Here is a 21,681-nt window from a genome sequence, read left to right on the forward strand (position 1 = left end):
TAGAAATTTAGTCCAGTCTGAAAATGGAATTAAAGACCAGTGTAAAATTAGAAATTTAGTCCAGTCTGAAAATGGAATTAAAGACCAGTGTAAAATTAGAAATTTAGTCCAGTCTGAAAATGGAATTAAAGACCAGTGTAAAATTAGAAATTTAGTCCAGTCTGAAAATGGAATTAAAGACCAGTGTAAAATTAGAAATTTAGACCAGTCTGAAAATGGAATTAAAGACCAGTGTAAAATTAGAAATTTAGTCCAGTCTGAAAATGGAATTAAAGACCAGTGTAAAATTAGAAATTTAGTCCAGTCTGAAAATGGAATTAAAGACCAGTGTAAAATTAGAAATTTAGACCAGTCTGAAAATGGAATTAAAGACCAGTGTAAAATTAGAAATTTAGTCCAGTCTGAAAATGGAATTAAAGACCAGTGTAAAATTAGAAATTTAGTCCAGTCTGAAAATGGAATTAAAGACCAGTGTTAAATTAGAAATTTAGTCCAGTCTGAAAATGGAATTAAAGACCAGTGTAAAATTAGAAATTTAGACCAGTCTGAAAATGGAATTAAAGACCAGTGTAAAATTAGAAATTTAGTCCAGTCTGAAAATGGAATTAAAGACGAGTGTAAAATTAGAAATTTAGTCCAGTCTGAAAATGGAATTAAAGACGAGTGTAAAATTAGAAATTTAGTCCAGTCTGAAAATGGAATTAAAGACCAGTGTAAAATTAGAAAAAGACCAGTGTAAAATTAGAAATTTAGACCAGTCTGAAAATGGAATTAAAGACCAGTGTAAAATTAGAAATTTAGTCCAGCCTTATACATGTATTGGAAATTTAGACCAATTTGAAATTAGAAATTTTAACTTGTGTAAAATAAGAACTTTAGACCAGTCTGATATTAGAAATTTAAACCAGTCTGACATTGGAAATAAAGACCTGCATTTTGAAATTGGAAAGTTAGACCTTAGATCATTCAGCAATAGATTTATGTAATTCTTTGCTTTCATTTAATAGATATTTTTATGTCATTTATAATGAGTAACAGTCATTTATGTACAACTATATGTATTTACTTTTTCAGAGGACTTTTTTATCCATCCATTTGTGCGACCATTATCACCCGCTGCATCATGTAAGTATATTATTTTTCAATAATGGCTGTATGTTAGGATGCCAAGAATGTTGATACTTTGCATCAAAACATTACTAAACCGTTGATGTACAGTCCCTGACATACATATATAAATATAAATTCAAATCTTGGCAGTTTTATTTTACTCATGAGACCTAATTTGCACATAGTAGTGACAAGAATTATACAGACTTTTTAGTCTGGTTTCCTCAACTGACCATTTACACAGAGTTTGACTGTATTTGGCAACTGATCAGATCATGTGACCGTCTTAATTTTTTTAAACTAAACATTCTGAAAATCAATATTGCTCTGAAAAGCGTTTCTTGTATTTACATCATTTTATTCTATCTGATCAATTCCAAGGGATAAATCCAGATTAAAAATATATTTTTCTATTTTTGTCAATTTACTTGCTTTTCAACTTGATCTCACAAAATATGACCAGAAAATAGCCGATTTTATTATACATTATTTCTTTGATATCACAATTTTACCAATTTCTTGGATATGACAATTCTACCAGTTCTGTCAGATGTTGTGCTTTTATATGATAAATATATGATTGTTGTAATTGGTATATTTTTTTGTGTAATTTCAGCATCCCCAGTGCCTGTACCAGGCAGAAGTCCGAGTTTCTCTTCAGACAGTCCAGCTTCCCTTAAGGCCAATTCTGCGTCTCCGCTTTCTGGTAAAATGGAATATTCCCCCTCACCTCCTCCAGTACATGTACAAAAGGTATGTGTAGTTAGTGTATAATACAACAATTTACTGTTGGCAAGAATAAATATTTCTTTATGCTAAAGATATTCTCATATATTTCTGACTTTATGTCAAAAGTGCCTCAAAAAAATTTTTTTCAGCACTTCAGTATTTTTAGAAAATGTTTTATAAAAAATTTAAACAATTCAGAGTCACTGCGAAATTTTAATGGTGAAAAATAATTGTACCATATCAATATATAACTTAATTATCTTCATTAAACTTTACACCCATGTAGCTGTACTCTTGTAATCAGGTTAGACATGAAAATTATTAATTCTTTTTTGTATATTGAAAAAATATGAAAATTTTATTGAATGTATCTTATTTTCTGTTTTAGTCAAAAAGTCCAATGAAGTCTGAAAGAATGCAGGAACCACCTGTTCACATCACTGGTTCCCCTCGTGAGGTTGCTGGTTTCCTCAAGATTGCAAAAGAAACTGAAACTGGTTCCCGGTGTAGTACACCAACAGAGGTAAACAAATTTATTTTTTGAAATTTAAGTTAAAGGGACATGCCTCCATGTAACCATTAACCTCATTGAAGTGTTCAGTTTAAAGTGCTTTAATTTTTTATGGGGAATGCTGCATTTTCTTTAGTGAAATGCATTGAGGGTATTTAAGGCTGTATATTACTTTCTTATATAAACTATTCAACTATATATATCTTGTATGGGTATTTGGAGGTATTTTCCCTTTGAAAAAGCTTTTAGTCTGTATCAACTGTGTATAAAACTGTGTTTTGTAATTTGTCATGCATTTGTGTTGTAAATATGTATTTATTTTTTCTTGTAATGAAAAGAATGCAGCTGTTGCTCAAACTGCTTGCCATAATAGTCTCGAATTTTGGTTGAAGGTCAATGTCACAGTATTGACTTTTAAAGGTCAATACAGCTGGCTGGTAAAATGCCCATCAAATGTAGTGGTGATGCACGTTCATTCCCCCAATGTTTTATACCAAAGAAAAAAGACATAATATTTGTCTCCCCCTTTACTTGGAACACAGAATTTCTCTTCATTCAAAACTAAGAATTGTTCTCCACATTCAATCTTAGATGAAAATTCTTGAAGCCAGAACAATCGGAATTAATCTGTTATTTTGATTAAAGAAATTAATTAAGTACATCAGCAACAAATAGTTGAGTAAGTAATTGGTTTTCGACTTGTATTTTTTTTCCGTCAGGATTCATTTTCAAGAAGAAAATTTTGGATCACAGTGAATAATTTTGGAAGTTGGTGTATCACATGACAATGTAAATGTAGAATCTGTCTCTAAAAATAGATTGATGTTCACTGAGTGTCAGAAAATGTCTTGAAAATAGGCCAGAAATTTTACATTATGCATATAAATTATGTTAATACAAAGTCACAGCTTAGACATGGTGCCAACAGATTTACTAGTAACTTACATATTCTTGCATGATCACTGTTACCTACTCATGACAATGATGGGCATTATTTAAAGTTTGTAGATATTTTCTTACAGAATTATCTCAGGAAAAAGTTTGTGCATGTTTGGAAAATTGATATGCCGTCAGTTTTGGAAAGAAAGCTTTTATGTAGTAAATCAAAGGTAGACATTTTAAATAACCCAGAGTGATTTGGAGAAAAAAATCATCCTTAACGAGGGAATTTTTTTTTTAAAGAATTTCTTATATACATTCCAATACCCGATTTATTATTTAAATGATTTTAATTCTTCAAAGTAGATATTTTTTGTAGTTTATTATAACCTTCCTTCTTATTTTATTCTTTACAAACTTGTTTAACGACCCTCACACAAATTGAACTTTTTTTTGTAACAACCCTTCCCAAACTTCCTTGATTTATTTATGCATGAGGTTTATGAATAATTTAATTTTTGCATGAATTCCTTATTTCCTAGTTTTACACTGTGCTAGATATGTTTAAAATATCATGATAATTAAATCGCAATTATCTTTCTTAGGAAACTATATCTTGTATACATGCATTCCAGTTAATTTATTAAGCTTATAATTGATATGATGGTAAATTTACTTTGTAATTTAAGTTCAGAATTTTGACAAAAAGAAACTACAAGAAAAGGACAGGGCATTGTTTACAGACAGGGAAAAGTGTAGCTGATTTTTTGGGTTGGATGGGATGTTTTTAAAAAGAATGGGTGGGGGGAAGGTCGTTAGTAATTTCCTTATATAGGGATTTTATTGTGTTCCGGGGGAAGATCAGTTTATTGTTGTTGTTGTTGTTTTTTGTGGGAGTGTATGGAATTGTCTTAAGGAATATAGGCTGATATAACTTTGTTTCTGGAGATGATTTTGTGGGGTGTAAGATGTAAGGTTATGATGATACAGGGATGGATTGGAAGGGTGAGGACAGTCACCAAAAGCTGTTGTAATATATAAAGGAGGGTTACAACAAATATTATTTCTATTATACCATAAAAATCAGACTTACTGGTAAATTTGTTAAATCGTAAATTTATTACATAAGAGGCCAACAAGAAAATATATTGCAATTTATCAATAATATGGAAATGGTATTGAGATGAATTTGTTCTCTTAATTGTTCTGCTGTATAGTGATCAATATCTACTTGAGACTGAATTATATCGGCAACAATGATATCACGTTGTGTACGGAATAATGTAACCGACGGATGACTCACTAGTCTGGGTGCTGCAGATTTTTCACTTTTTTACCCAATATGCAGTTTTCTGCGTCTACAGATTTTGATATGTTTGTCAATAGTGTAGAAACATGCATGCATATATACCAATACAGCCAATGATGGAAAAGTTTATTTAAGAAATGGATTGATATTTGATAATTTTGAATGGTCATATTATATATTAAGATAGGAAATTATTATTTATGTTAAATGGACAAAATAGGTGAATGATTTAAAAAAAAATTAAAAACCAGAAAGACTGGATATTAAAATATTGGATTCATATATGAAAAGTTACCATTGGAATTATGTAAATGAGTTTGGATCTGCGCATGTTGCTAAATAACGATTGCACAATACTGTTGGATGTAAAACAAGAATGGAATGAACATTTATGACTGACTTGTTATTCTTAGGTATTTCACTAAAAGACATTGCAGAGATAGAAGTAAAAAGATAACAGTATTAAATTAGTGACTTTTTATACTTTTTAAGGAGATTTTCCATGAGATACAGGGGAATAACAGAATTGTCGGATGTTTGATTTAATTAATTTTTTTCTCTAAACAAAGTTAGATCTTTATAAGGTTTACTTGTGTAAATGTGAAAATGTATGCGGAAATTTTATACAGAAAAACAAAATCAACTGTAAATGAAAATGATGGAGGAAATATGGGGATTTGAATGAGAAATGACGTTTAAACAAGGATGGGATGTATTATTCTGGTAATTTGTCCAAAATGGACATTTTGCTTGCGTCATCAAAATGAAAGTATTATAGAATCAAGCATTAGTGTAGGTTTCCAGTGCTATTGTCATCTTAATGTGTCTGTCTCCTAGGATGTTAATTTATTCATTTTAAATATTCATGAGCACTAATTTGCATAAATTATTTTTAGTAACATTTAAATTTTTTACTGATTTCAATCGAAGTTATACAATAAGATAGTGGTTGAATCCTTCCTGAAAATGATGGAAAAGTGTTGTTGTGAAATATGTAGGAATTTGATTATTTAGTATTTCGCTGTAGAAAATCTGCTGCAGTATTACATTATAAGGAGCGGTGTCTAAGATGGAACAGGCTAGCTCAAATTTGCTGACTTGTCATTTTCCGAATGTTAGTCAGCATTCAACGCATGTTAAATTATTGATTTTATAACAAATTTTCAAAATATTGGTTTTTTCTTTATGGCAGGACTTTGTGATGGTCCCTGAAGGCTTGAGCCCCGAGCATTCAGATGCGGATGGCAAGGCTATCAAAATGTCAACTGAAGATGGGTGAGTGTTATGATTTTAAAATGTTTTTTTCCTATTGAAATTATTTTACATACAACATAGTTACAAAGGCATGCAATATGGCCAATAATGCAGTATAATTATTAAGTCTAGCCAGGGGGCAGAAATTGGTCTTTTCTGACAGATTGTATCTCCAGACACTTAATGTAAGTGATTTTAGATTTTGGTTGTTTTATAATGTACATATTTTTACTTTGATCATTTTGTCTTTTCAATACAGCATTGGTACAGATAAAAGCAACACTGTTACTGTAACACCCAACTCTGGTGCTGCCCTCTACAGGAAAGATTCAAACCCGAGTTTCAATGTGAACCGCCCATCCACTCTACAAGTGGCCTCACCAAGTGGCACACCACCATCATCAGAGCCAATCCCTGTGCCCAGCCAAGTGGCAGCCTATCAACGAATGCAGAGTAACTCACCTCTTAGTCCACAAGTTTCAAATAAGACCTTTGAAAGTGGAAGCCCACTGAAGACGGTATGTAGATTTCCTTATAACTAATGTTGTATCAAATATAAAAACTTTACAGATAACAAAAACAGAATAAAGTGCTGTATTTTATGTGAATTAAAAATATGAATTAACCCTTAGACTGACAAACTTATCCATTTTTGAATTTACAACGGTCAATTAAAAGTGTTAGGAATTTCAATATCAAAATACTTGAATTGGACAGCCAACATTATAGAATCTGATCAAGACTACTCAGTTGTTGAAAGTGGCTTGGCATGATACTGATGACACAGGTAATTTACATAAATCATGAAATAAATACTAAAAATGAATTAATTAATGTTTGAAATTACAGATAGTGGAGAAGAAGGAGTCTGGGTTATCAATACAAGGTTCAGAACTTAAACCAAATATAACGGACATTTCCCCACCGGTGCAGTTCAGTATAGGTACTCCACCAGGAAATACAAACACCCCGGGGTCATGGAGGAGAAGTAGTATTTCTAACTCACCAAACAAATATGGTACCACTCCACCATCCCCACTGAAAAAATCAGGTAAATATTGCTCACACTTCAAAGTACACACGTAATTTGTAAAGGTCAACTTTGATAAAAAAATCTTATAAAAGTTGGGTGTAAATAGATCTTAGGTTTTGACAATATTTTCCCCCTTTAACAAGAAGAACAGCCATTTTCTTTTGATATAAGTATGAGAGGTAGAATGATGATTGACGAATTAGATTTTGCATAAAGGATTTTAGATCAGTTGTTAAATTCCCTGACAAACTATTGTTAAGAAGGGGTAACCTATAGCAACTGTATTGAAAAATGTTCTTATTTTTAATTTCAAATCGTAATTTAATAAATCATTGACTCATTTAATGATATTGAAACATAAAAAAAATTGGTGACACTTTAGTTGAGTTTATCTCACTCTTTGGATTAGTGGTTGGAGATCACTATATCTTTAGCAAAGGTCATAGAAAATTACACAATGTCATAGTTCAGAGAAGACATTGATTTACATCAACAGTTCATGTATATCATACCTTTACAGGCTGACTCGGAGATAGTAATATTTTATTTAAAGCAGGACTTAAAGATTAAAGAATTGCGGCCATTGAATATAGTTGTTGCTTGTATATAAAAAGGTTTCTCTATATTCTTCATACAAAGCTTTCATCTATGCCTTTTATCCAATGTCAAAATCTTGTCTCGATATAGATAAATAATGTGGAAAACTACATCAATAGTTAAATTTGAAAGAGCATGTGTCAGTTATTGATGGGCGATGTTAGTGGTTTAAAGTGGGGAGAATTAATAGTGTTGGCTGCGTTTATAATTATATTATGTATATTAGTATGATATTGAAATCGAGGAAATAAATACTTGTTTTGTTATATAATTATTGGAAACCTATTCAGACTAGAGCATATTACATTATTGACAAAAAATTATCATAGTGCGTAGGGTTAAAAGAAATACAAAAATTTATTTTTCTGTTAAAGATAATTTTGTATATCTTTTAGCAGATGATAATTGTAAAAGTGATACCAGTTCTAGCAAAGCTTATGACATTACTGCTAAAACTGATAATTATATTCCTAAAAAAGGTAATAATTTCATGAAAATTGTTTATTGCATAGAATTTTTTTCCATTTTATATATTCTCTCCTGAAGATATTCACACAGCTTTGTACTTCTCACGATTTTATTTACTCATGGTTTTATTTAATTTGGACAGGATCAGTACCGGCACATCTTTCACCAGTTCAGTTTACAGGACCCAGTTCCCTACCCACAATAATGGACTCCCCCACGAAGGTTCCTTCCACCCTGCACTTCCCTACAAATATAAATGAGATGCGACCTGGACTGGTCAGTAACGCAGCTTACCAGCGCCACCATCCCTACACTGTACCGGAAAACCTCCAGGCATTGGAGTTAAATGGAAACTGTAAGTTTCAAATTTAAGTATTTACCTGCTAAATTTCAGGAACATTTTAAACAACTTTTTCTAGCTTCCAGCTTGCTATTTTACTTTAACAGGCTTTTCTAGCTTTCGGTTTTGATATTGTCCATTATTAAGTTTTTCGATAAAAAATGTTAAGCTTGGTCAGCAAACAGTATAGAGCCTGGTTAGACTGCAAAGATGTGCAGTCTGGCAGGTTACGCCATACTGTTGGCAAAGAATAATCATTTCTAGTTTCAGCAGGGTAATATTAAAAAGTATGAAAATCCATCAAATTAAATAATGGACACTTCTAAATTTAAAGCTAGACAAGTCCATTATATATATGCAGTGGGGTAAAGGTTAACAGTTGTCTTAGTTATTGATTATCATTATTAACAGAATTATTTATTTATATTCAGCTTTGTGAATTATTAAGAAAGTTTGCTTGAGGCTGAAATGTTTCATTAATGTATCAGAATTGAACAGCTATCCTTGCAGATTAATGTGATAACAGTGGTATTAAGATTCTCAATATTTCATCAGTGATAATGACAAGATGTTATAATGATTGTGTTCTTGTACAATCTTATACAGTTGAAGTACTTGTGATATGATATATCAATATACAGAATTATAATTCAAAATGAAGTAAGCTAAAAATTAAATTAAAAGTTATAGCTAAGTAATGTTAGAATCACATCGTTTTGTTTTCATAATAAAACTTTTCCAGTGTTAGGAAAGCCAGGCTCAAGTTCTAGACCATCAGAGGGAACCAGCATGTTGTCACAGCAACTGTTCAAGGCAGCATTTGGTGAAAGTCCACAGCAAGGTAAATATGGATAGATGATGTAAATATGGAAAGATGTGATTGACTAGTTTTATAAACTATGCTTTTTATTTGTTGAAAATATGTAGATGAAAGGTTAGTGTTATTTGGGATGTAAGTTTGTTGCATAGCAACGTTACCCTGTCCTGTTAATATAAATCCTGTCAATATTATAATATAATGATGCGTTCATGTCAAGCATTTGTTATGGTACAAGTATATAAATTTTACAGATTCACGGACAATGATTCCATTTGCTGGGTTTGGCAGTCGAGAGAGAATTAATTCTGGAAATAGTGATAAATCAGAGCGATCTGTGACGTATGTAAGACGAGGTACGTCTGTGGAAGCGTCACCTCCACCGGCACTCATGTACGCTCAGTCTCCCTCTAACATGGAAGGTCCTATTGCATTTGTAGCACCAGAATTGTCAGAAGAAACATTAATGGATGTAAGTTTTGTGTTCATATGTTGCATCAAAATTTTTATTCTTGAATATTTTTTAACATGAGATAATCTATCTCTGGATACTGCCAACCCCTCTTACGAGTGTTAAAGGCAGGAATTTAGTGCACGTCGGATTGTTAGTAAAAGGTGAAAAGAAAAGCTAAAAAAGAAAAGTCCAAACATTGACATGCTTGGAAGGTGAGACTGAAAATGTATTCTAGTCATGGTTAAAATGTTAATAGTGAAACAAGATGATAAGAGATAAAATAGTTTAAAAACACTGGGAGTAAGACTAGTACTGCAAACCCACCACTGCCTGTTTGAACTGACTCAGGTTGGGCAGGGTGGCAATGTTACTAGGAAGTTTATTCCATAGTATAATGCTATGAGGGAAGAAAGAGTACTTATGGTAGTCGGAGGAAACCTGTATTTGGCGTAGGGATAAGGGATGCATATGTCTGGTTAATCTATGTGGGGTTTGAACATAAGTTGGGAGATTAATTGCAACTAGGTTATGGTATATCTTATAAAACATTATTATTATATAACTTTATTTTGTTCATTGATATTTTTGTTCTGATTTTCCATTTAGGTATTAATAAGTTATATAATAAAAAAACTAATTATGTTTATCAGCCAAAATTTATATAAAGGTAAAAGCACAAATAAAGTGATTTTCATTAATCATAAAATGAAAAAGACAAAGGATTTTTACTAGGTATAGTATCATGATAGTGTGTTGACATTATTAATTTATATGTTTTAGGATAACCATAATGCAACATTGGCCAAGTTGAACTTTGCCCTTGATTTGGTTGAATGCATCCTGGAGGTTTCTAAATCAAGAGGAGCACCTCTGAACTCTTTTTCCGAAAGTGTGAATTGTAACAAGGGAGAGAATCTGCCGGAACAAGTGCCAAAATTTACAGAGTCTCAGCGACGACTTGAACAACTTATACTCCATGTACGAGCTCTTCATTTATTGTCGTCTGCTTTACAGTTAGCGAGGGATGAAATAAAAGCGGGAAAATTGACCATTTCAAACTCTGTCAAAACTGGTAAGGTTTTTCTTTATATCTTTTTCAGACATATTTGAACAGTTGAAAAATGCAGTATGTGATTATATTTATATATGAATTCTTAAATGTTCATGAAAAGTTTAATCTTTTGGTGTTCTTTTTTCTTGTTACAGTTGTGAAACAAATGAATGAGCATTATCACATATGTGTACGAGTCAGTCGTGAGCTACAACAACGACTAGGAAGTTCCGTACAGACAGCATTGAGTCCACAGATCGTCATAGCAACCGCAGATAAACTAATATATAATTATGCTATTGAAATAGTAAGTACATTCATACAGTCTGACCAGACTCTACTGTTAACAACTTTCTTATATTAATATCCCTTAGAATTACAATATACAGGTTTGATATTAAAAAACATTGTAAAGGTTATTTATGTAATGTTGATACCAATGGTTTGTATTAACACCTGTTACAGTTTAATTAATACCACATCATGTGTTGTTATAAATATAAAAGGCAAATAAAGTACAAAATGTTTTGAAAAGGTCGGCAAAAAAATGAAATACATGTATGTCAGTTGTGTTATTAATAGAAAAATTACAAGAAAAAAGTGTCAGAAATTTTTACCAGTTATTCTTGTATTATCAATACGAGTTGAATTTTTACCATTTATGATGCCATGTACTGCTAAGTAGAAAATATACTTATTTACGTCATGAGGAACATCGAGAATTGCATAATAATTTCTTCAATTTTATGGTTATATGCAGTCTACACAAATTTAATAAATCAGGTATTTCTTTATAATTATGATGAAATACTGCTTCGTGCATACAAAATACCAATTAGTAAATTTTTATTTCATATTTACAACAGTGTTATAATTTAATTTTAGTGTCAAACGGCAGCATTAGACGAGTTGTTCGGAAATCCTCACGAGTGTTTCCGTAGATACCAGACAGCACAAATATTGTTACACAGTCTAGCCCAGCAGTCACGAAACACTAGAGATAAAGAATCATTGAATAAATGTAAGTGAAGACAGTTTCTTGTTTATAGATTTTCTTACAGTGTTGATCTTTTTTTACAATGTCTTTTACTTTTTGTTTTGAGTATTGCTATCAACTATTGTGAGGCTTATCTTACATAATACATGTTTGTTAAACAAAAATATTTTGTTTAATGAATGAAAAGAAGCAATAGTTTTGTTTGATTGGTTAAAACTGTTGAATATAGATCACTCATCCTAGTTTATGAAACAAAACAAAGCTTTCTAGATCGCTTATAGGTTACCATGTCACCTGTTTTATCCAGCGCTCCTTGTTTGTGTCTATATATGTTGATACAATTTTATTGATATTTTTTTCTTCAGATAAAGCTGCAGTTGAAAGGAGACTAGCAAATTTACAAGGAAATGCATATTACCAACAAACATTTGCTGCCAGCTGATTGTGATTCTAAACCGTACACATTCATCAATACACACATCTGTAATATATATTACACAGCATATAACTTGTACACACAGCATATATAAATATGTGAGTGATCGGGAAAACATGTAAATAGAACAGTTTCAAAGTATTATTAAAGTGGCAAAATATATTTCCACAAAAAAATGCAAAAGGAAAGACGGAAAGATAAGATAAAAAAAGTACATTTTAATGGGGTATGGTATAAATATGGGGATGTCATGTATCAGTGAACATTACATGGCACATATAGATGAACACCACATGGCATGTATAGGTTGAACAACACATGGCATGTTTAGGTGGACACCACATGGCATGCTACAGTGAATTTTTCGTTCTGTGCATCAGTTAACAAGGCATGAGTGACATGCATCAATGCAGATGAACTTATTTGACTAATGGGGCATGAAGTCCCGAATTTCACGACAGAGAAGCTGAAGTTGAGAACTAAAGTAGACATACTGAATGATGTGTCATGATGCCACTATATAGGAAAGAAAAAGAGGGTAGATAGACAAATGTAAATAGATTATGCTGCCATGATGTAAATACAAATATATAGGAAAAAATGTTTGGACACAGTGTATATAGGACAGAATGTGTAAATAATGTATGCCTTTGGAACTCTTATGTACATAGATAAAAGTGAAAACAAGTTTTTAAGACATTTTTATTATTTATGCTTTTATGATGAATGGGAATGATGCAATTAGATATTGTAAAGAAAGTAAGGAATTTTAGTTGGACCATGTTAAGAAGACATGACAAAAAAAAGTCTTGGGCAATATTGAGTTGGAGACAAGAAGACGATGACATTTTGCATGGCACCAATACAGATGTGTTGTAGACAAGAACTATTGCTGAAAAAAGATTTGTGATGAAATTAAGAAGTTAAAATGTTGGAGACAAAAAGATATTGTGCTGCTTAGAAGATCGTTACATGAAAAAGAGCCGAGTTATGAAAGTACTATATTATATTATTGAAAAGTTAAATACCCAGAATAGCTCTGTTCTGAAATAAGAAAAGTTTGTACTTTGGGAAGACATGCTTGATATAAAAGCTCAATTATAAAAATACTAAATAATTGGAGAGGTGAAAATTCCAAATAGAGCTGTAAGAAGTGCTGTTCTGAAAACATGAAAAAAGTTTGTGCTGTGAAAATGTTACAAATGCTTGAAAAACAAGCTTAGATTTAATTGATTGAAATAAACAGATTTTGGGGAGAAACCAACTTGAACTTGAATGAAGTGTCAGTATACTAGAGTTTTTGAAAAATATTTGATATACATGTGTTGTGCTAACAAAAACATAATGTTGGTTAGGTAAGGAAGGGAATAAAAAACTGTGATTCAAGCATAAACTTACAGATTGAATATTGAAAGGCACAAGAACCACCTTTACAGTAAGACCTGTAAAAAAGAGTTATATTTAATTTAAAATGATATTTAATTATATAGTGGAGTAATATAATAACATGGACAGAGAGTGCTAAATATTGAAAGTGTGATGATTACATATAGAGAATATTATATAGTATAAACTTTTATTACAAAAAATTGCTGTGCTGTAATTTAAAAAAAATATGTGCTGATAATTTCTCTAGCTGATTGTTCCAGAACCTTAAGATTTCACAACTTAGTTGTTCTAAAATAGTTGATAGTTTCTTAATCAGATTGTTCCAGAGGCTAATGGTTTGAAAGGCAGACAGTTTCATGATTTTGTGGCTCCTAAAAGTAATAGTTCCATAAACTGTTCAGGGTGTTTTAGTTTGAGAGGTTTACAGTTTTACCATATCGGTTAAACTATAGAGTGGGAGTATCACAAACTGATTGTTCGATAGAGCCTGTTGTTGCTGAGGCTGATTATACAAGATGCTGTCAGATCATTCTAATTCGGGCTTTGTTCTATAGATCATTATGCAAGACTACAAGTTTGTGTTATATGAAATGGACAAAAAGGTCATGACTTCAATAATTCCATATTAGGAGTTTATTGTGTAGACAGTGATACCTTATATTCATGTGTAACTTTGAATATTTTGTTTAATGGATGGACATCATTACTATGTTGTTGTCAAATGAATGGCAGACTTATTTTGGAGTAATGGTCTCATTGAAGTGGAGGTGAATGTCTTTCATTACAGAGTCTGATAAACCTGTGATTATTGTTGCAAGTATTAGAGAACTTGCACTTGACTGTATCAGAAATTCCATTGTTTACCCATGTAAAATAAAGTGATTGAACTAAAATTGATTGGAGACCAGTCTGACATTCAAACTTCTGATTGGCTGATTTGAAATTTTGAATTTGAAATTAAGAAAATAAGCCAATGGTAGCATTGTGTTGATCAGACTGGTTACAAATTTGGTTTCATGACTTTTGAAACAGATTGCTTGTTGATATTATGATAAATTTGTTTTTGTCTCACTTTTCTATGTGTGAAATATATATATTTATGTTCAGTGTATTTAAGGGGTATTTATGTACTTTGATGAAAAGGAGGGTGAAACTATGAATTACCTCATTTATTTATTTATAGACATTGATGAGAAATTCAGATAATTTATGGGGAATAAATAAGTTTGTTCTGATGAACGTTAATGACTTCCTCCTTTATAGCTTTGACGTTTTTATAGCATTTTGGTTTAAGTCTTGCCATTTTGTATGACACATTTTTTGAGTTTTTGTATGAAATAAGCTTTTGTATGACAAGATCTCATTTAAATGCTTTGTTTTTGTATTTTGTTTGCTTTTATTTCCATTATGATTATTGTCAAATGATTTTAATTTGTTTTTAATGCCTCTTATGATATAATTCTGTTTATAGGCAAGTTAAAAAATGTTTGTTTCTGATATACTGGGTAATGTACACACACTGATGTGGATTTTGTAGATAAGGATGGAATATTACATGGTGAAGAAGTATTTTTCATTGGGTTTTAAGTCACACCAACACTTAAATGGACATTTTGCAGCTTTCTAAGGTTACTAGTAGAGGAAAACCTCATGTGCCCTTCCATGCATTATATCAGGCCTGAATGGGCCACCTTAGAAAAACCACCAATGTTCATAAGATACCTGTATAGTTTCCTTGCATGAAAACAATCTGTATACAGAATTATGAAGTATTTTAGAAAAAAAAAAGATGGGGTTAAGAATATATACCGGTTCATATGGTAATATTTCTAGTAACAAGGGTAAACATACACAAACACAGACAGGGTTACAGTAGACAAGTTTTGTTAGTCATAGAAATTTAATATATCTGGCCAGGATGTTTAAATAGTAAACCTAAATAGGATATAAGAAAAAGGTGAAAGAAATATTAGACTTTAAGGAGACGCATCATAAATGATAAATGATGGAAGGGGGTCTGTTTGCATGGTTTATAAAATAAAATTTAAAATGTTTTACAGAATAAGGTCATGCCTTGAAATAAATCATTTTTACCTCCATGAATATACCGGTAAATTTTTTAATCATATATTTCATTGGTAAGGTACTGATCATTTAAATTTTTTAGATATTACCGAAGCATTTTTCATGTTATAATGACATTTAAACTTGCTTATATATTTGATACATGTATGTGTATTATATAAACCTAATTCTCTATTACATATTTTGATAATTTGATTTGGCTTTGACTTTATTTTTAACTGATATTTATTTGTTTATGTAAATAAGAGGCATTAGTAATGTTGTTCCCATGGTTAGTTGAGGTAGATTTATTTGATAGATACACGAATTTTACATTGCATACAGCAGATATTTCAAGGGTTTACAGCAAAACTGTTGTAAGTCCTTCTTTATTTCATATAGGTTACTGCAGTTTTGCAGTCAACCCTAGTAGATTTGCGCAATTTCTTTATTGCAGGTAATATACTCGCTCGTATTTAAAAAAAATATTTTTCATTTGAACTAGTGTTTATGATAACTCATTAATATTCATAAAGTACTGGTGTATGAATATTCAAATCCATGAATAATGAATGCATAATTTGTCAATATACATCATGTTTATGCATTGACATATTGCAGTTTTTATTTCGTCTGTGTTTTTTGCTTGCTTTCTTGGCACCCTTCGTGCTATTATTGTAATAATGGATCATGCAACATGCATTTAGCTTTTTGGTTATAATTTATATATAGAAGATTTAAATGCTAAAGAATTCAATGAGATAGAAAAACAAACACTTTATGAGGACTCCAACATTTGCTTATTTTTTCGTATGAATATTACATTACATGCACATTGTCTCTGCAGAACTTGTCAGACTTTTCCAAGTTTTGTTTATCTTGACATATACTTCTGTACTAAGTTGTTTCCATTGAATTTAGAATATTGTCTTTGTTTAATGTGAAGGGAGGTAATTTATTTTAGATTTTGATACATAGTTTTGTCTGAGTTGTTTCCCTTGAATTTAGAATTTTCTTACTTTCTTTAATGTGAAGGGAGGTTATTTATTTTTGATTTTGATACATAGTTTTGTGTGAGTGGTTTCTCTTGAATTCTGAAAAATACAAATTATTCAAGTGCAATATAAGAAGTGCTTTCATAGATAAAATTTTAGTCATAATAAAATATTCTATTAAATGTTTGATTTATATCTTTATTTATATAGAAAAATAAAATAATTGTTATGTCTTGAGTAAGAAATTACTAAATATTATTGCTGAACTTAATAAAAATCCAATTGACAAACTTACACATGTTTAAAAAATTTAATACATAGGTAATGTAAGTGCATTAAAAACTTGAAGATATTGTTTAGAAGTTTGAAGTTTATCTGTGAAAGTGTTGAAGATCTCATGCTGTTGAGATTCGTATATTTTAGAGATGTGAAAACATGCTGTTGTGTGTAGTGTTTAGATAGTTGAAAAAGAAGCTCTGTGTATAGATAGTAGTAGAGAAAATGAATATTGATTAGTTATTTTGTATAGATAGTAGTAGATAAAATGACCATCTAAAGCGATATATGTATAGGTAGTCAAAGATAATATGAGCAGTTATAAGTACTTTGTATAGATAATTAAATTAATTGTAGGCTAATTGTATGGACAGTGAAAGAGAGAAATAACATTTACAAGCTTGTATGTATAGATAGTTATAGAGGAAGTGAGCATTACAAACTTGTATAGATAGTTAAAGAGAAAGTGAGCATTATTTTCAGACAGTTAAAGAGAAAGTTAGCATTAAAAACTTATATAGATAGATAGTTAAAGAGACTTTGAACTTAAACAACATGTTTTTTTTTTAAGATAATACAGGAATATAAATAAAAAGTGAAATTTAATTTAGTCAAATATGTGTTGAAATTATTGGTACTTACAAATCTTTACTTTTAGCTGAAATATTTCTTTGTGACACAGTCGTATATGTATGAAAATTTGTTTGTTTTTGAATGCATGTTTTGAAATTTCCTACAAATGACATTGCAAGAGATTCAATGTTTGAAACATTGACACATGTATTTAATGTGTATTACTGCCATATTACTTATTGTTCATTAGCGCAATTCAAGGCATTTTTTATTGCTGTGACATTATTATTTTTTGAATGTATTTGTGCTTTTATTTCTCAATATGAAACATTGAGCATTTTGCAATGCAGGCATAAATGTTTATATAAAAATGTTGAATGTGTTTATTCTATCTTTAAGGCTATTTGTGGAAAAAAATGAGTATTGCTGGAATATCATACATCTTAAACATTAAGGTGATATGTTGAATTTTTGAAAATCGAATCTTAACACTTCATTGAAGTCAATTACTTTACAATTTGATAAATTAATTTTCATGTTAATTTGAATATCTGTTGATGCAATGTTTATAGTACATTTAACATGTATTAAATATTTTTAAACAAAAATGTTAAGTTCAGCATTATGACGCCAATTTATGATGTTGAGATAGCATCATGACATCCGATCAATAAATCTGAATGTGGTACAAGGTGTTTTATTCCGAAAATAATTTAATGAAATGGTATTGAAAATTTCAAAGACCCATGTTTATTATTTAAGATAGGAAAACCCAGAAGTCAGTTTCTTCTTATACTATTGCACAATTGGTTTTATTTTTATCATTTTAGAGTGTTAGTGGACTTGTTGTTGGGGTATATATGGTTTTATTATGATATATGTCATTAAGCAAGTTTGTTGGGGTATATATGGTTTTATTATGATATATGTCATTAAGCAAGTTTGTAAGCAATAATTTTATTTGTTTTGTCCTTCTTTGTGAATTATATATTTGTGATGCGAGTTTAAACATTATTATATTTTTTCTGGTTATACATTACAAATACACTAAATAACGGTCATGAATTTCATTTTTGTTGTGACGATGTTTCTTATTCATGGTAAAAAAATAATAAAGATACTGCAAAAAATGTATGGTATTGTTTTTCTTTTTAGCTAACCTGAGATATAGCATGGCCTTGTTGTCCTCATCAAAAGTTATATAAACTTCCATGGAAATAAATTTCCATGCCCTTAGGGATATATTTGTAATGCAGGCTTATGTTATAAACAAAAGCTTTTATTCTGCATGTCCAGTGTACTTTTGCATTTACAACCTATGACTGTCAAATTTAAATCACATATGACATAATCTTTCATTTCAAATTTCTTTTGAAATTTGTGTCACCTCTATAGAGTAGGGGCAACATATTCCGTTAGGGATCACTTCTCTGTCATCTGTTCGTCCGTCAAAAAATCTGACTACTCCTCAAAAACTACTGGTGCAATTACATCCAAACTTTTTACAGGAATGATAATTACAAAATGTACCTAGTGTAGTTGTACATATCATCAACATTTTGTGTGAGTTAGTGTTTTTTATCAGAGTTATGGCCCTTTAATAATAATTTTTATTTTTAAAGTTTGTCGGACTACTCCTCTTATACCGCTAATGCAATTTATTTGAAACTTTACAGGATTGATCTGTAGCTCAAGTTCTGATGCATATTATACGGGCTTTCTGGTTGAATAAGTTTTGGTTGAATTATTGCCTTCGAATAAAAAACGCGTTTTGCCCTGTTCATTCTTGCTAAACAGTAGCTGCAATATGCAAATGGCTGTCATGAGACAACACATGTGATCACTGTTCTCTCTTGTTTTTAGTAACGGTCTTCAAGTTTTGATCTAGATAAATGTATTGAACTTTTGACATTAAAGGATCAAAATGATAATAAAGTACACTTGTACACTTGCTATACCTTAGTGTGTGGTATCTCCATCTACTGTCAGTTTGTCCTTCAGTAATAGCGAGTTTGAGAAGGAAGAAATGAACTGTATTGTTTTACTGTATGGTTATGTAACAGCTACTGTATCTCTGGTCACTAAGGTGATATCCTAGGGCTGTGATTCAAACAGTAGTTGTTTTATAGCTCCACTATTACTGTCTATCATTTTAATTGATTCATTTAAGTAATCTGCTGCAAATATTTCGTTTGGAGGAGTAACAGCCATACCAGTAATATAATAATTGCTTTCATCAAAAGATGATTTAACATTGATGTTTCTAGGGGCAGACATTTTCATTGGCATTACATTCTTTGACTTTTCATAGCAACCACTGACCTCCCATAGCAACCAGTGTCTCACATAGCAAGCCGCGGCTTTTGATTGCCACCATAGACTTCTCTAGCACCGAGTGACATCCAGTGACTTCCCCGTAGCAACCATTGACTTTTTATCAGAACCATTGACTTTCCATAACAACCATTGACTTTCCCTAGCAAGCAGTGACTTTCATTGCAACCATTCATTTTTCTTAGCAACTACTGACTTCCACAGCAACCATTGACTTTCCCTAGCAACCATTGACTTTTCATGACAACCAATGACTTCCATACCAACAATTGACTTCCCTTAGCAACCAGTGTTTCACAAAGCAAGCCGAGACTTTCGTTTGCCACCATAGACTTCTCTAGCAACCATTGACTTTCCCTAGCAAGCAGTGACTTTCATTGCAACCATTCATTTTTCTTAGCAACTACTGACTTCCCCATAGCAACCATTGATTTTTTTAAGAACCAACGATTTCTATTGCAATCATTCAATTTCTTTAGCAACCAGTGACTATCATAGCAACTTTTCCTTTTCCTTAGCAACTATTGACTTCCATAGCAACTATTGACTTTCCCTAGCAGCAATTGCCTTCCATAGCAACCGGTGATTTTTTATAGCAACCACTGACTTCACATATCAACCAGTGTCTCACATAGCAAGACGTGACTTACAATTGCCACAAAAGACTTCTCTTGCACCCTGTGACATCCAGTGACTTCCCCGTAGCAACCATTGATTTTCCATAAGAACCATCGAATTTCCATAGCAACTATTTACTTTCCATAGCAACCATTGACTTTCTATCAGAACAATCAACTTTCCCTAGCAAGCAGTGACTTTCATAGCAACCATTCATTTCCATAGCAACCAGTGACTTTTCATGTCAACCAGTGACTTCCATAGCAACAACTGACTTCCGATAGCAACCAGTGTCTCTTAAAGCAAGCCATGATTTTTGATTGCTAACATAGACTTCTCTAGCACCAAGTGACTCGGTGAGACCCAGTGACTTCCACATAGCAACCATTGATTTTCTATAAGAACAATCTATTTCCATAGCAACTTTTCAATTTCTGTTGTTACCAGTGACTTTCATAGCAACCATTCATTTTCTTAGCAACTATTGACTACCATAGCAACCATTGACTTTCCCTTACAACAATTGACTTCCATAGCAACCAGTGACTTTTCATAGCAACCACTGACTTCCCATAACAACGATTGACTTTCCCTAGCAACCATTGACTTCCATAGCAACCAGTGACTTTTCCTAAAAACCACTAACCTACCATAGCAACTAATGTCTCACATAGCAAGCTGCAACTTTCGATTGCCACCATAGACTTCTCTAGCACCCAGTGACTTTCGTGACATCCAGTGACTACCCCATAGCAACTATTGACTTTCCATAAGAACCAATGACTTTCCATAGCAACCAGTGACTTTCATAGCAACCATTTATTTTCCTTAGCAATTATTGACTTCCATAGCAACCATTGACTTTCCCTAGCAATCATTGACTTCCATAGCAAGCAGTGACTTTTCATAGGAACCAGTGACTTCCCAGTATTCACTGACTTCATATAGCAACCAGTGTCACAAAGCAAGCCCAAACTTTCAATTGCCATCATAGACCTCTGTAGCATCTAATGACTTTCTCTGATATCTAATGACTTCCCCATAGCCACCATTGACTTCTCATAAGAACCACTGACTTCCACAGCAACCATTGACTTTCCCTAGCAACCATTGATTTCCATAGCAACCATTGACTTTCCCTAGCAACCAATGACTTCCATAGCAAACAGTGACTTTCCATAGCAACCACTGACTTCCATAGCAACCTCTATCTTACCATAGCAACCAGTTTCTAACATAGCAGGCCGCAACTTTCAATTACCACCATAGACTTCTATAGCTGCAAGTGACTTTCCATGACAGCTAGGGACTTCCCTGTAGCCACCATTGACTTTCCATAAGAACCACTGACATTTCATAGAACCAATGACTTCCATAGCAACCATTGATTTCCCTGAAAAACCATTGACTTCTATAACAACCAGTGACTTTTCATAGTAACCACTGA

The 21,681-nt window shown here is 31.8% G+C and overlaps 1 protein-coding gene and 1 long non-coding RNA gene across 4 annotated transcripts in view; both read left to right on the forward strand.

Annotated features, from left to right (window-relative positions):
- LOC132740845 (serine/threonine-protein kinase ULK2-like) overlaps window positions 1-13,475 on the forward strand; it is a 28,150-nt gene extending 14,675 nt beyond the window's left edge. For 2 of the 3 annotated variants that reach the window (XM_060728881.1, XM_060728880.1), the window contains 14 exons: window positions 1,075-1,125; window positions 1,727-1,863; window positions 2,228-2,362; window positions 3,373-3,459; window positions 5,731-5,813; window positions 6,052-6,310; window positions 6,642-6,843; window positions 8,033-8,245; window positions 8,973-9,071; window positions 9,302-9,519; window positions 10,282-10,573; window positions 10,708-10,859; window positions 11,438-11,573; window positions 11,915-13,475. In XM_060728881.1, coding sequence (XP_060584864.1) covers window positions 1,075-1,125; window positions 1,727-1,863; window positions 2,228-2,362; window positions 3,373-3,459; window positions 5,731-5,813; window positions 6,052-6,310; window positions 6,642-6,843; window positions 8,033-8,245; window positions 8,973-9,071; window positions 9,302-9,519; window positions 10,282-10,573; window positions 10,708-10,859; window positions 11,438-11,573; window positions 11,915-11,991 — 2,141 coding nt within the window. In that variant the 3' untranslated portion in view covers window positions 11,992-13,475. The remainder of the gene's footprint in view (window positions 1-1,074; window positions 1,126-1,726; window positions 1,864-2,227; window positions 2,363-3,372; window positions 3,460-5,730; window positions 5,814-6,051; window positions 6,311-6,641; window positions 6,844-8,032; window positions 8,246-8,972; window positions 9,072-9,301; window positions 9,520-10,281; window positions 10,574-10,707; window positions 10,860-11,437; window positions 11,574-11,914) is intronic. The other variant, XM_060728882.1, reaches the window with a different exon arrangement.
- A 341-nt stretch (window positions 13,476-13,816) lies between these two features.
- LOC132740847 (uncharacterized) lies at window positions 13,817-18,416 on the forward strand. Its single transcript, XR_009627216.1, has 2 exons — window positions 13,817-18,127; window positions 18,176-18,416. It is a non-coding gene; the product is annotated as an uncharacterized LOC132740847 (long non-coding RNA).
- The last annotated feature ends 3,265 nt before the right edge of the window (window positions 18,417-21,681 follow it).

The sequence above is a fragment of the Ruditapes philippinarum genome, unplaced genomic scaffold (assembly GCF_026571515.1).
Source record: "Ruditapes philippinarum isolate M1 unplaced genomic scaffold, ASM2657151v2 ctg393_1_1_1_1, whole genome shotgun sequence".
NCBI classification, from domain to species: domain Eukaryota; kingdom Metazoa; phylum Mollusca; class Bivalvia; order Venerida; family Veneridae; genus Ruditapes; species Ruditapes philippinarum.